This window comes from Salvelinus fontinalis, chromosome 24 (assembly GCF_029448725.1).
Source record: "Salvelinus fontinalis isolate EN_2023a chromosome 24, ASM2944872v1, whole genome shotgun sequence".
Classification (NCBI taxonomy): Eukaryota; Metazoa; Chordata; class Actinopteri; order Salmoniformes; family Salmonidae; genus Salvelinus; species Salvelinus fontinalis.
The window spans coordinates 20,841,674-20,855,110 of NC_074688.1; the positions used below are offsets into that span (position 1 = coordinate 20,841,674).

At 41.6% G+C, this 13,437-nt stretch overlaps 1 protein-coding gene across 1 annotated transcript in view; it reads left to right on the plus strand.

The window, feature by feature from the left end:
* The first annotated feature begins 5,691 nt into the window (after positions 1–5,691).
* Positions 5,692–13,437, plus strand: part of LOC129822121 (CXADR-like membrane protein) — a 93,595-nt gene continuing 85,849 nt past the window's right edge. The window contains exon 1 of the mRNA XM_055880084.1: positions 5,692–6,235. Coding sequence (XP_055736059.1) covers positions 6,130–6,235 — 106 coding nt within the window. The 5' untranslated portion in view covers positions 5,692–6,129. The remainder of the gene's footprint in view (positions 6,236–13,437) is intronic.

A 13,437-nucleotide genomic window follows, 5' to 3' on the forward strand; every position in this document is an offset into this window, starting at 1 on the left:
GCAATGGAATCAATGCCAAGGAATGGATTCAAAATGGGTTTCAATCCCAGGCTAATCAGCTAATTCATGGGGTTCAAGAAAGTATCCCAATCAGTGTCTGAGGATCCTTAAATGTCTTAATAGATACATAAAGATTGTTTTCTCTTTTCCCATTAACCACTTTTGCAGGGGGAAGGGTATGGGACGGGGTTGCAATCTGGTACAGTTTCTCTTTGGGATAAACTTCCTTCTGTCAAAAGAGGCTGCCCCTGTGGAATAGAGATTAAATTAAAAAGAACAAAAAACAACAGTGGCTCTTTGGGGAGTGGAGAGGAGATACTGAGCCAGGCGAGAATTCATAAGCACCCATTTGCATCTCTTAGTGTCGTAAACGAGCTATGCTAACATAGTAACATAGTTTGTAGTATATCAGTCGATATCTCTGAATGAATGTTTCACAAAAAATGAAGGACAACTTCCAAATATTGAGTTGCAACCCCAGGTTTTGCCATCACAACAGCCTCAATTCATCAGGGCAAGGGACTCTACAAGGTGTCGAAAGCGTTCCACAGGGATGCTGGCCTATGTTGACTCCAATGACTCCCACAGTTGTGTCAAGTTGGCTGGATGTCCTTTGGGTGGTATACAATTCTTGATACATACGGGAAACTGCTGAGCATGAAAACCCCAGCAGCTTTGCAGTTCTTGACACAAACCGGTGTGCCTGGCACATACTACCATACCCCGTTCAAAGGCACTTAGATCTTGCCAATTCACCCTCTAAATGGCACAGATACACAATCCATGACTCAATTCTCTCACGGCTTAAAAAATCATTCTTTAACCTGTGTCCTCCCCTTCATCTACTGTACACTGATTGAAGTGGATTTAACAAGTGACATCAATAAAGGATCTTAGCGTTTACCTGGATTCATGGAAAGAGCAGGAGTCCTTAATGTTTCATACACTCAGTGTATATCCAAACCATCCGTTCCCCAGGTAGGCTGTCATTGTAAATAAGAATTTGTTCTTAACTGACTTGCCTAGTTAAATAAAAGTTAAGTGTAAAATTTAAAAAAAAAATGCAGCATTAGTATAAGCAATATCACACAATACCTTTGAGAGGTCTTTTTGCACACAAACATCCACACAAAGGTAAAAACAAAAAACAATCAAATTAGGCTAAATGTATTTATTTGAGTAATTATGAATATTTTTGATTAAGTTATGCTTTCTGGCTATAAGAGATTGCATTTTCCTGCGCCTAGTGGTGCTGAAAATACCAAGCAATGCTGGGGAAAACAAAACATAATGTTGTGTGCCATGTAGTGGAAATTATGTTGAAAAGAGATTGATCTGTTTACCTTGAATGCACCAGGCATTATACCACCCAGTGCAGAGGAGGCTGGTGGGAGGAGCTTTAGGAAGACAGGCTCATTGTAATGGCTGGAATGGAATTAATAGAATGGAGTCAAACTTGGTTTCCATTATATGTTTGATGTGCTTGATACTGTTCCATTTATTCCATTCCAGCCATTACAATGAGCCTGTCCACCTATAGCTCCTACCACCAGCCTCCTCTGACACAGTGGTATATTTTACCTCTCAAAGATACAACCATGAGATTCATCATAAACAGTGATCAAATTCAGCCTTTTTGACAATAATCTTCTGACTGACCCCTTTTGATCCATTCAAGCAGCTTACGAATGCAAAACAAAACATTGGTTCCACGTTTGGCTCTTGATTCTGATTCAGTCATTTCCCTTGTCTTTAATCAGTGCATGATAAACATTTTCCGATTTTTCGCTCCCTCTCTGATTCTCTACCATGATGAAAGCTTCATGAATAAATTGAAAAGCAGACTCAGAGTAACATCTGCTTTTGAAGTCATTGGTCCTTTAACTGCAAGGAGTGTGCACTGCTCCCCAAATAAGATATGGGAATAACAAATGACAGAGAGACAGAGAGAGAAAATGAGAAAGAGAGAGAGAGAGACAGAGAGAGAACGAGAAAGAGAGAGAGAGACAGAGAGAGAGAGACAGAGAGAGAGAAAGAGTGCCAAACATTTACTAACCCTAAATAGCAGTAATTGTGGAGCAATGCACATGCATCTGAACAATCACTTTTCCTCTTGCCATGACTACATCATGGTGAGAGAGGCAGAAACAAAGGACCTTTTGGAAGAGAATACATTCATGTGATTGGATTAAAATATGCTGCCTGCATATGGATGTGAGCATCACTAAAGGCCTGGCTGTGTTCTAGTACACAGGAGGGAATGCGCTTTACTGAGGTATAAACGAACATTCAACATGGATCAATAGGCCGAGTGGCCAATGCTGACTCGGGATGCTGACCATAAATCTCCCAGGGCCACCCTCTCCCTCATTAAATTATAAAAGATATATGAGCCGTGAAACACTGACGGTGAAGGATCCCAGCGGTGCCTAAAAATAGAGACCAACAAAAGAGATGTTCAGTCCATATTGTTACTCAAGAATCCTTTTAAGTTTGTCTACAGAGCTCATGTACATCTGTGGTGCGTCAGCTTGTCAAGAAAATGCTTACACTTCTGTGTGATGTCACGACCACGGAAATACGGTGTAAGAGCGACCAGGGAACACTCGACAGGTACATTCCTGAGGTCCGAGCCGCAGCTCATTGCTTGTTATATTCGAATTGAAAACCCACTGCAGTACATAAGTTAGGAGTGCTCGGAACTAAAACGGAAGCCATGTTGTGTCTGATGCTTTTTAAAAAATCATGGACCTAGCACTTATGGAGATGACATTTTCATGTGGTAAAATAAAAAGAGTCCCAACACATCACCATCATCATTTTCAAAGGGGGTCTGTTCCCACAAATGGAATCCTAATGCCAAAAGTTATGCCTCATACAATACCGGCTCTGGGGGAATGAACGCAAGGACAGAATGTGGCACATTGTAATGCTAGCTCACCAATCAGTGTTGACAAGGACCTGTTTCCACACTAGTGAGTTTTCAGGGCCTGTATAAATATCAGCCATCTGCGAGACCATCTGCATTAGGGTGCTATATCATGCACTAAGGCTAAGCCACCAAACATAGACAAGTTTGCTTCCATGGCGAGGTCTGCTCCCCATTTGTGATGGATGACCTGCTGCATGACCATTAGTATCTACCTCGCAATGTGTTATCTAACTGCATTACATTTTACTATTACAGGAGCAATTAGGGTTAACTGCCTTGCTTAAGGGCACATTGGCAGATTTTTCACCTAGTTCTCTCAGGGATTCGAATTATGTCTAAATAGGACACAGTTATGAATACAAAAACCGTATTAGTTTGTTTAAAATATGACAAAACTGACAAAACTGCACATGCTATAGCACATAGACAGAGTGAGACAAAGAGAAGCACTTCTTCATACCTCTCCTGGCACATTGGCTTGATGTAGATGAAGGGGAAGGGAAGGCATTGTTTCAAGCTATCTAGATATTGTGATGGAAATGAATGGAGGTCTTGTGCTCAGAGAGCCACTTCAGAGAAAATCAGCAGTGAGGGGAGTGGAGTGGAGGGCTGGCCTGGTGGCCACTGGAGACCCCAGACATGTGTGTTATTTAAATAGATTGTTCAGAGACAGAAGAGGAGATTAATCTCAATGGGACACTTTGCTCCTTTGTTTATTTACCTCACTGGATGCACAGTCATACATTCTACATCCAGGGAAACCATGAATGGTTACATAAATATTATCTGGATGCGAACTATGCCTCAGGGATAATGGACGCTACAAGCCAATAGATATGCAGACAGAAAAACGTTAGAAAGTTGTGTTGAGTAGTGACATGTGTTGCAATTGTTTATAAATGCAAATATACAGTATATTGAATATACAGTACCAGTCAAACATTTGGACATGCCTACTCATTCAAGGGTTTTTCTTTATTTTTACTATTTTCAACATTGTAGAATAATAGTGAAGACATCAAAAATATGAAATAACACATATGGAATCATGTATTAACCAATTTTTTTCTAAACAAATCAAAATATATTTTAGATTTTCAAAGTAGCCACCCTTTGCCTTGATGACAGCTTGGCACACTCTTGGCATTCTCTCAAACCAGCTTCACCTGGAACACTTTTCCAACAGTCTTGAAGGAGTTCCCACATATTCTGAGCACTTGTTGGCTGCTTTTCCTTCACTCTGCAGTCCAACTCATCCCAAACCATCTCAATTGGGTTGAGGTTGGGTGATTGTGGAGGCCAGGTCATCTGATGCAGCACTCCATCGCTCTCCTTCTTGGTCAAATAGCCTTAACACAGCCTGGAGGTGTGTTTTGGGTCTTTGTCCTGTTGAAAAACAAATGATAGTCCCACTAAGCACAAACCAGATGGGATGGCATAACGCTGCAGAATGCTGTGGTAGCCATGCTTGTTAAGTGTGCCTTGAATTCTAAATAAATCACTGACAGTGTCACCAGCAGAGCACCCCCACACCATCACACCTCCTCCTCCATGCTTCACGGTGGGACTCGCACATGTAGAGATCATCCATTCACCTTATCTGCATCTCACAAAGACACAGCGGTTGGAACAAAAAATCGCAAATTTGGACTCATCAGACCAAAGGACAGATTTTCACTGGTCTAATGTCCATTGCTCGTGTTTCTTGGCCCAAGCAAGTCTCTTCTTATTATTGGTGTTCTTTGGTAGTGGTTTCCTTGCAGCAATTCGACCATGAAGGCCTGATTCATGCAGTCTCCTCTGAACAGTTGATGTTGAGATGTGTCTGTTACTTGAACTCTGTGAAGCATTTATTTGGGCTACAATCTAAGGTGCAGTTAACTGTAATGAGTTTATCCTCTGCAGCAAAGGTAACTCTGGGTCTTCCTTTCCTGTGACGGTCCTCATGAGAACCAGTTTCATCATAACGCCTGATGGTTTTTGTGACTGCTCTTGAAGAAACTTTCAAAGTTCTTGAAATGTTATGGATTTACTGACCTTCATGTCTTAAAGTAATGACGGACTGTCGTTTCTCTTTGCTTAATTGAGCTGTTCTTGCCTTAATATGGACTTGGTCTTTTACCAAATAGGGCTATCTGTATACTACCCCTATCTTGTCACAACACAACTGATTGACTCAAATGCAATAAGAAGGAAAGAAATTAATAATGCACACCTGTTAATTGAAATGCATTCCAGGTGACTACCTCATGAAGCTGGTTGAGAGAATGCCAAAAGTGTTCAAAGTTGTCATCAAGGCAAAGGGTGGCTACTTTGAAGAATATAAAATTAAACATATATTTTGATTTGTTTAACACTTTTTTGGTTACTACATGATTTCATATGTGTTATTTATTAGTTTTGATGTCTTCACTATTATTCTACAATGTAGAAAATAGTAAAAATAAAGAAAAACCCCTGAATGAGTAGGTGTGTCAAAACGTTTTACTGGTACTGTATATATTGAAAAAAATAAGGAATTCCAGTCATTTGTTTTCGATTTCAATCTTTCCCAACATGTGTTACTTTTCACTGCGCTGTCTCCCAACTTATTCCATTGTTTTTCCAGATAAGATACATTATACACTATTGTAAAAAATAATGCAAGAACATTAACATTTTCTTTAAAGCACTGAAAAATAGTAACCTATTACATAAACATTTTCATGCAGACATCTGTACAGGGAAACATTGTTAACCTTTTTTTGCACTGCTAAGGAAGTGGCCATCAAGTAGCCTACCTCACAGTCAGACCAGCCCAAGATGCCTTTGTGGTCATACGAGGCGATGTGAGCACTTCAGACTCCAGAGGTCTCCGTCCAGCATGCAGCAACATTCCCCTATCCAGATTCTGCCCCTCACGTTCTAGTGCAGCGGACAACGGTATAGGAGAAGACCGCTCAGAGCCACCGAGACAGAGGGAACCTGAGGGACGCACGCTTCCCGAAAGAGACAGAAAGAACGGGAACTTTGATTTGACGCGAGGCTGATAAAATTACGATAATATAGAGCTGCATTCCTTAGTGAAGGGATGCATTGACATTTCGTGTGTTCAAATATGATGTCCCTGGTTCCCTGCTCATTGTAGATTATATTTAATGTATCTCTCCTATTTCTGATGTGCTACTTCATTGTGACTGTACACTTGGGTTACACGCATGAATTTTAAGGCAGCCGGAGCGCATTGTTTCCAGCCTCGTTTCATGGGATTTCCAGTCGTGTCGGGTGCGGTGATGTCTGCAACATTTCGCTCTTTGTTTCTGGGTAAGTGAGTTCCCAATCGCAAATATTTAGTTATTTAATAGGAGAATATTAATGTGACGAAAAAGTATTTAATCGTGTTTTTGTTATGAATTATTATGATTTATATCGAGACGTTATATACATTTGTATTGTTCACAAAAATGTACCATAGCTAACAGCGCTCTATTGTGCGTAATTTTATCCAGAATTATATCGAAATTAGCCTACAAATGATGTAACAAACTATTCATAATTTTTATCTCACGTTCTTTTTGAATAGCCTAGATCACTTTGACAAATAGCCATTTTGTTATGTAAAATAAAAGTGAATGAGACGAGACTTAATTGCGATAAGTAGGCTAATTCAAGTGAAGAATTAGTGTTAAGAGAAAAAAAGTTAACTTCGTTTAAAAAAATAAACCCTTACAATGTGAATTGAAAGCTGTGTTAATGTTCACTGTACAAAGGCTACACTTCAGGCATTCACTTGACTGGTCCTGGACAAAGACTGTAGTCTGAGTGTATTCTAGGCTATTCATTGTCTGTTAATGACAGATTAAACACACCTGCTTCTTATCAGAAAGCACAAAAACAGGGCACGCCACATATAATCCGAATCACAAACTAATGTGCTGTGACACCGATTGGCAAACAGATATTTCTAATAGATCACGGCCGGTGGTGAGCGAGCGGCTCAGCTGGTGCCCTTAAGAGGAATGAGGAAGCTGGATATCGCATGCCCGCGTGTGCCGGGTCAGAGCTCGTAAGAGTGGTGCAAAACAAACGTTGAATATTCTCGGGGTGGTCTCCTTTGGTTAAATTCCAACAATTTCGTCCATCGTTGTGATGGTGCATTCCAGAACAATTGTTATGTCTATTGACAGTTTGTTGGCTATAGCCTTCTGTGTGTAGCCTAATGTGTCCAGCAAACTTAGACCTGTAATATACTGTGTATTTTATTTGCAACAGTACATTAAATGCATGACCTCTGGTAATGTATTTGGATATTAAATTGGGCCCTAAAGTCTTCTTTTGTCCAAATTCAATGCAACGTCCACAATTCTTGCAGTAACCTCACAATGTCTAAATTGCACTGTGAGGTTTCTAAAAATTCAGGAAATACCATAGCTAGAGCTTTACATGTTCAAAGTACAGTAGCTATGCCTGAATGAGGTCGTGGGTAGCCTGCCCTGCAAGGATAGGTGTATGAGTGAGGCAGACAAATGATGTGGGTTGCTGTCCATTGACCGACTTAAATAGTTGGACTGAGGATGGGACACGCCTTAGCACTTTAAGCCCCTCTGTCACTGGGATAATGAGGATAATCATATAACCACTGTGTTCATTTTCTATAGCCTATAGGCTGGGGATCACTGGGTTGACAGTCTAGACATGCAATAATAGCTTTAGTGAACTGTATTATCAGCTATTAATTTTGTTAGCTGGTGGTGATGATGGTGGTGGTGGTGATGATAGTGATGATGATAACGATGGTGTTGATGATGGTTATGGTGATGATGATGGTGGTGATGATGATTGTGGTGGTGGTGATGATGGTGAGGATGATGATTATGATGATGGTGTGGTGGTGATGTTGAGTATGATGGAATTGGTACACTATATATATATACAAAAGTATGTGGACACTCCTTCATATTAATGGATTCGGCTATTTCAGCCACACCCGTTGCTGACAGGTGTATAAAATCGAGCACACAACCATGTAATCTCAATAGACGGACATTGGCAGTAGAATGGCCTTACTGAAGAGCTCAGTGACTTTCAACATGGCACCGTCACCAGATGCCAGCTTTCCAACAATTCAGTTCGTAACATTTCTGCCATGCTAGAGCTTCCCCGGTCAACTGTAAGTGCTGTTATTGTGAAATGAAAACATCTAGGAGCAACAACGGCTCAGCTGCAAAGAGGTAGGCCACACAAGCTCACAGAATGGGACTGCCGAATGCTGAAGCACGTAGCGCGTAAAAATAATCTGTCCCCATTTGCAACACTCACTACCGAGTTCCAAACTGCGTCTGGAAGCAACGTCGGCACAATAACTGTCCGTCGGGAAGCTTCATGAAATGGGTTTCCATGGCTGAGCAGCCTCACACAAGCCTAAGATCACCATGCTCAATGCCATGCATCGGCTGGAGTGGTGTAAAGCTTGCTGCCATTGGAGCAGTGGAAAGCAGTGGAAAGCTATTTTTCATAGTTCAGGCCCCTTAGTTCCAGGGAAGGGACATCTTAACGCTACAGCATACAATGAATTTCTAGATGATTCTGTGCTTCCAACTTTGTGGCAACAGTTTGTGGAAGGCCATTTTCCTGTTTCAGCATGACAATGCCCCTGCGCACAAAGCGAGGTGCATACAGAAATGGTTTGTCGAGATCAGTGTGGAAGAACTTAACTGGCCTGTACAGAGCACTAACCTCAACCCCATCAAACACCTTTGGGATGAATTGGAATTGGAACACCCCAAATCAGTGCCCGACCTCACTAATGCTCTTGTGGCTAAATGGAAGCAAGTCCCCGCAACAATGTTCCAAAATCTAATGGAAAGCCTTCTGTTATAGCAGGAAAGAGGGACCAACTCCATTATTTTGGAATGAGATGTTCGACAAGCAGGTGTCCACATACTTTTGTTCATGTAGTGTATTATCGTTTGTATTTGGCAGATTAGTGTAGTGCTGATGTGATCGTCACATGGCATACATGTAGTGGTTACATATCCCTCTGTGCGGTCTTTCATAATGGCAAACCAGATTGAAGGACATTTCCCTTATAATTATGAACAGATCAACACAGAGGCTGAGCTAAGAGAGAAGAGCTTATTCTATTATGGAATGATCAATACTCATTAATAGAGCTCATTTCCTTTTAATTTGTCTATGGCCTTGGAAGTCCTGAGACATTTTTAATTTAATATCTGTGGGAGATGTAATATCCAGTGTTCCCTTTATAGATAAGTACCACAATTAAACACCACAGAAAACCTCAACTGGCTTTATCAAGGCTTACATCACAAAATGAACAGAATAGTAGAAGGTCAAATGATGTGGTAAAGCCCTTAAAACTGCTGGAAGTAGAACCTGAGTAACCAAACCAGAGTAGTGGAGCTTAATGATGGAGTGCCTGCCTGTCTTTCCCTCAGCAAAATATGGTATTGAATGGAAAATGTTAAATGACTGTCCAGGAAGTAATAACAGATTGTAATTCACTTGACAGAAATGTAATGAGAAAAAATGAGTAGCCTTTCCGTTGGAGTTATTCATTTCCAACCCCCAAACGCCCTCATTTCAAATGGAGCTTATCCGCTATGATATTTAGCAGTCTTGCATCTATGCTGCACTATTTGAGTTACATCCTCAAGTCTAATCATTGTTCATCTGATCCACTATGTATGGAGATAGATACTAGGTTTAAAACGGGTTTCTGTTCCCGTTCTATATTTAGCAAATCTCCAGGGGTGGACAAAGGATCTCTGAAATGTGGAGATGACAGGAGCCTCCAGAGCCAGAGGTTATGAAGTGACATCTCGATGTGTTTGCTCCTGAATCACACTCCCACACATACTAACCCCCCCTATCTCACACTAATACAAACACACAGCAATTTAAAAAAAATCAGATGACCATAGAAAGCATTAAAGCTATAGTTCTAGTTATTGCATATTTAGTCAGTATTCATCGACTAGGAGCTGTATTCAATCAAATCAGATGTTATTAGTCACATGCGCCGAATACAACAGGTGTAGACCTTACAGTGAAATGCTTACTTACGAGCCCCTAACCAACAATGCAGGTAAAAAAATAAAATAATAATGATATTAAGAAGAAGAAGAAATAAAAAATAACAAGTAGTTGAAGAGCAGCAGTAAAATAACAATAGTGATACTGTACCGGTACAGAGTCAATGTGCAGGGGCACCGGTTAGTCAATCTATCACATTTATTTATGAAGCCCTTCTTACATCAGCTGATGTCACAAAGTGCTGTACAGAAACCCAGCCTCAAACCCCAAACAGCAAGCAATGCAGGTGTAGAAACACTGTAGCTAGGAAAAACTCCCTAGAAAGGCCGGAACCTAGGAAGAAACCTAGAGAGGAACCAGGCTATGAGGGGTGGCCAGTCCTCTTCTGGCTGGGCCGGGTGGAGATTATAACATAACATGGCCAAAATGTTCAAATGTTCATAGATGACCAGCACGGTCAAATAATAATAATCACAGTAACAGGTCAGCACCTTAGGAGTAAATGTAGTTGGCTTTTTATAGCCGATTATTCAGAGTATCTCTACCACTCTTGCTGTCTCTAGAGAGTTGAAAACAGCAGGTCTGGGACACGGTAGCACGTCCAGTGAACAGGTCAGGGTTCCATAGCCCCAGGCAGAACAGTTGAAACTGGAGCAGCAGCATGACCGGGTGGACTGGGGACAGCAAGGAGTCATCAGGCCAGGTAGTCCTGAGGCATGGTCCTAGGGCTCAGGTCCTCAGAAAGAAAAAAAGAGAGAAAGAGAGAGAGAGAGAAAAAGAGAGGGAGAGAATTAGAAAGAGCATACTTAAATTCACACAGGACACAGGACGGATAAGACAGGAGAAATACTCCAGTTATAACAGACTGACCCTAGCCCCCGACACATAAACTATTGCAGCATAAATACTGAAGCCTGAGGCAGGAGGAGTCGGGAGACACTGTGGCCCCGTCCGACGATACCCCCAGACAGGGCCAAACAGGCAGTATATAACCCCACCCACTTTACCAAAGCACATCCCCCACACCACTAGAGGGATATCTTCAACCACCAACTTACTATCCTGAGACAAGGCCGAGTATAGCCCACGAAGATCTCCCCCAGGGCACGAGCCCAAGGGGGGGGGGGGGGGGGCAACCCAGACAGGAAGATCACATCAGTGACTCAATCCACTCAAATGACGCACCCCTCCTAGGCACAGCATGGAATAGCACCAGTAAGCCAGTGACTCAGCCCCTGTAATAGGGTTTGAGGCAGAGAATCCCAGTGGAGAGAGGGGAACCGGCCAGGCAGAGACAGCAAGGGTGGTTCGTTGCTCCAGTGCCTTTCCGTTCACCTTCACATTCCTGGGCCAGACTACACTCAATCATAGGACCTACTGAAGAGATGAGTCTTCAATAAAGACTTAAAGGTCGAGACCGAGTCTGCATCTCTCACATGGATAGGCAGACCATTTCATAAAAATGGAGCTCTATAGGAGAAAGCTCTGCCTCCAACTGTTTGCTTAGAAATTCTAGGTACAGTAAGGAGGCCTGCGTCTTGTGACCGTAGCGTACGTGTAGGTATGTACCGCAGGACCAAATCGTAAAGATATGTAGGAGCAAGCCCATGTAATGCTTTGTAGGTTAACAGTAAAATATTGAAATCAGCCCTAGCCTTAACAAGAAGCCAGTGTAGAGAGGTTAGCATTGGGGTAATATGATACATTTTTTTGGTTCTAGACAAGATTCTAGCAGCCGTGTTTAGCACTAACTGAAGTTTATTTAGTGCTTTATCCAGGTAGCCGGAAAGTAGAGCATTGCAGTAGTCTAACCTAGAAGTGAGATAAGCATGGATACATTTTTCTGTATCATTTTTAGACAGAAAGTTTCAGATTTTTGCAATTTTACGGAGATGGAAAAAAGCTATCCTTGAAATATTCTTGATATGTTCATCAAAAGCGAGATCAGGGTCCAGAGTAACGCCGAGGTCCTTCACAGTTTTATTTGAGACAACTGTACAACCATCAAGATTAATTGTCAGATTCAACAGAAGATCTCTTTGTTTCTTGGCACCTAGAACTAGCATCTCTGTTTTGAGATGTTCTTAAAGTAGAACATTTGCCGCCATCCACTTCCTTATGTCTGAAACACAGGCTTCCAGGGAGGGAAATTTTGGGGCTTCACCATGTTTCAACGAAATGTACAGCTGTGTATCGTCCGCATAGCAGTGAAAGTTAACATTATGTTTCCGAATGACATCACCAATAGGTAAAATATATAGTGAAAACAATAGTGGTCCTAAAACGGAGCCTTGAGGAACACAGAAAAGTACAGTTGATTTGTCAGAGGACAAACCATCCACAGAGACAAACTGATATCTTTCCGACAGATAAGATCTAAACCAGGCCAGAGCTTGTCCGTGTAGACCAATTTGGGTTCTAATCTCTCCAAAAGAATGTGGTGATCAATAGTATCAAAAACAGCACTAAGGTCTAGAAGCACGAGGACAGATGCAGAGCCTCGGTATGACACCATTGAAAGGTCATTTAGCACCTTCACAAGTGCAGTCTCAGTGCTATGATGGGGTCTAAAACCAGTGTTTCATATACATTGTTTGTCTTCAGGAAGGCAGTGAGTTGCTGCGCAACAGCTTTTCAAACATTCTGAGAGGAATGGGAGATTCGATATAGGACAATAGTTTTTTATATTTTCTGGTTCATGTTTTGGCTTTTTCAAGAGAAGCTTTATGACAGCCACTTTTAGTGAGTTCGGTACACATCCTGTGGATAGAGAGCCATCTATTATGTTCACCATAGGAGGGCCAAGCACAGGAAGCAGCTCTTTCAGTAGTTTAGTTGGAATAGGGTTCAGTATGCAGCTTAAAGGTTTAGAGGCCATGATTATTTTCATCAATGTGTCAAGAGATATAGTATTAAAAAACTTGTGTCTCCCTTGATCGTAGGTCCTGGCAGTGTTGTGCAGACTCAGGAAAACTGTGCTTTGGAGGAATTTTCAGATTCCAGTATCAAAAATACATTTTGGATTGTTCTTATTTTCCTCAATTAAGTTGTAAAAATAGGATAATCGCGCAGCAGGGCTCTTCGACATTGCACCGTACTGTCTTTTCAACCTTGTCAGAAGACTTCCAGTTTGGTGTAGCGCCATTTACGTTCCAATTTTCTGGAAGCTTGCTTCAGAGCTCGGGTACTTTCTTTATACCAGGGAGCTAGTATAAAGCTTTCTTATGACAAATGTTTTTAGGGGTGCGACTGCATCTAGGGTATTACGCAAGGTTAAATTGAGTTCCTCAGTTAGGTGGTTAACTGATTTTTGTACTCTGACGTCCTTGGGGAGGTGGAGGGAGTCTGGAAGTTTAGTTTGTCCGAGAATTTATTGCAAGGCTTTTGATGATCCTTGGTTGGGGTCTAAGCAGATTATTTGCTGCGATTGCAAACATAATAAAATGGTGGTCCGATAGTCCAGGATTATG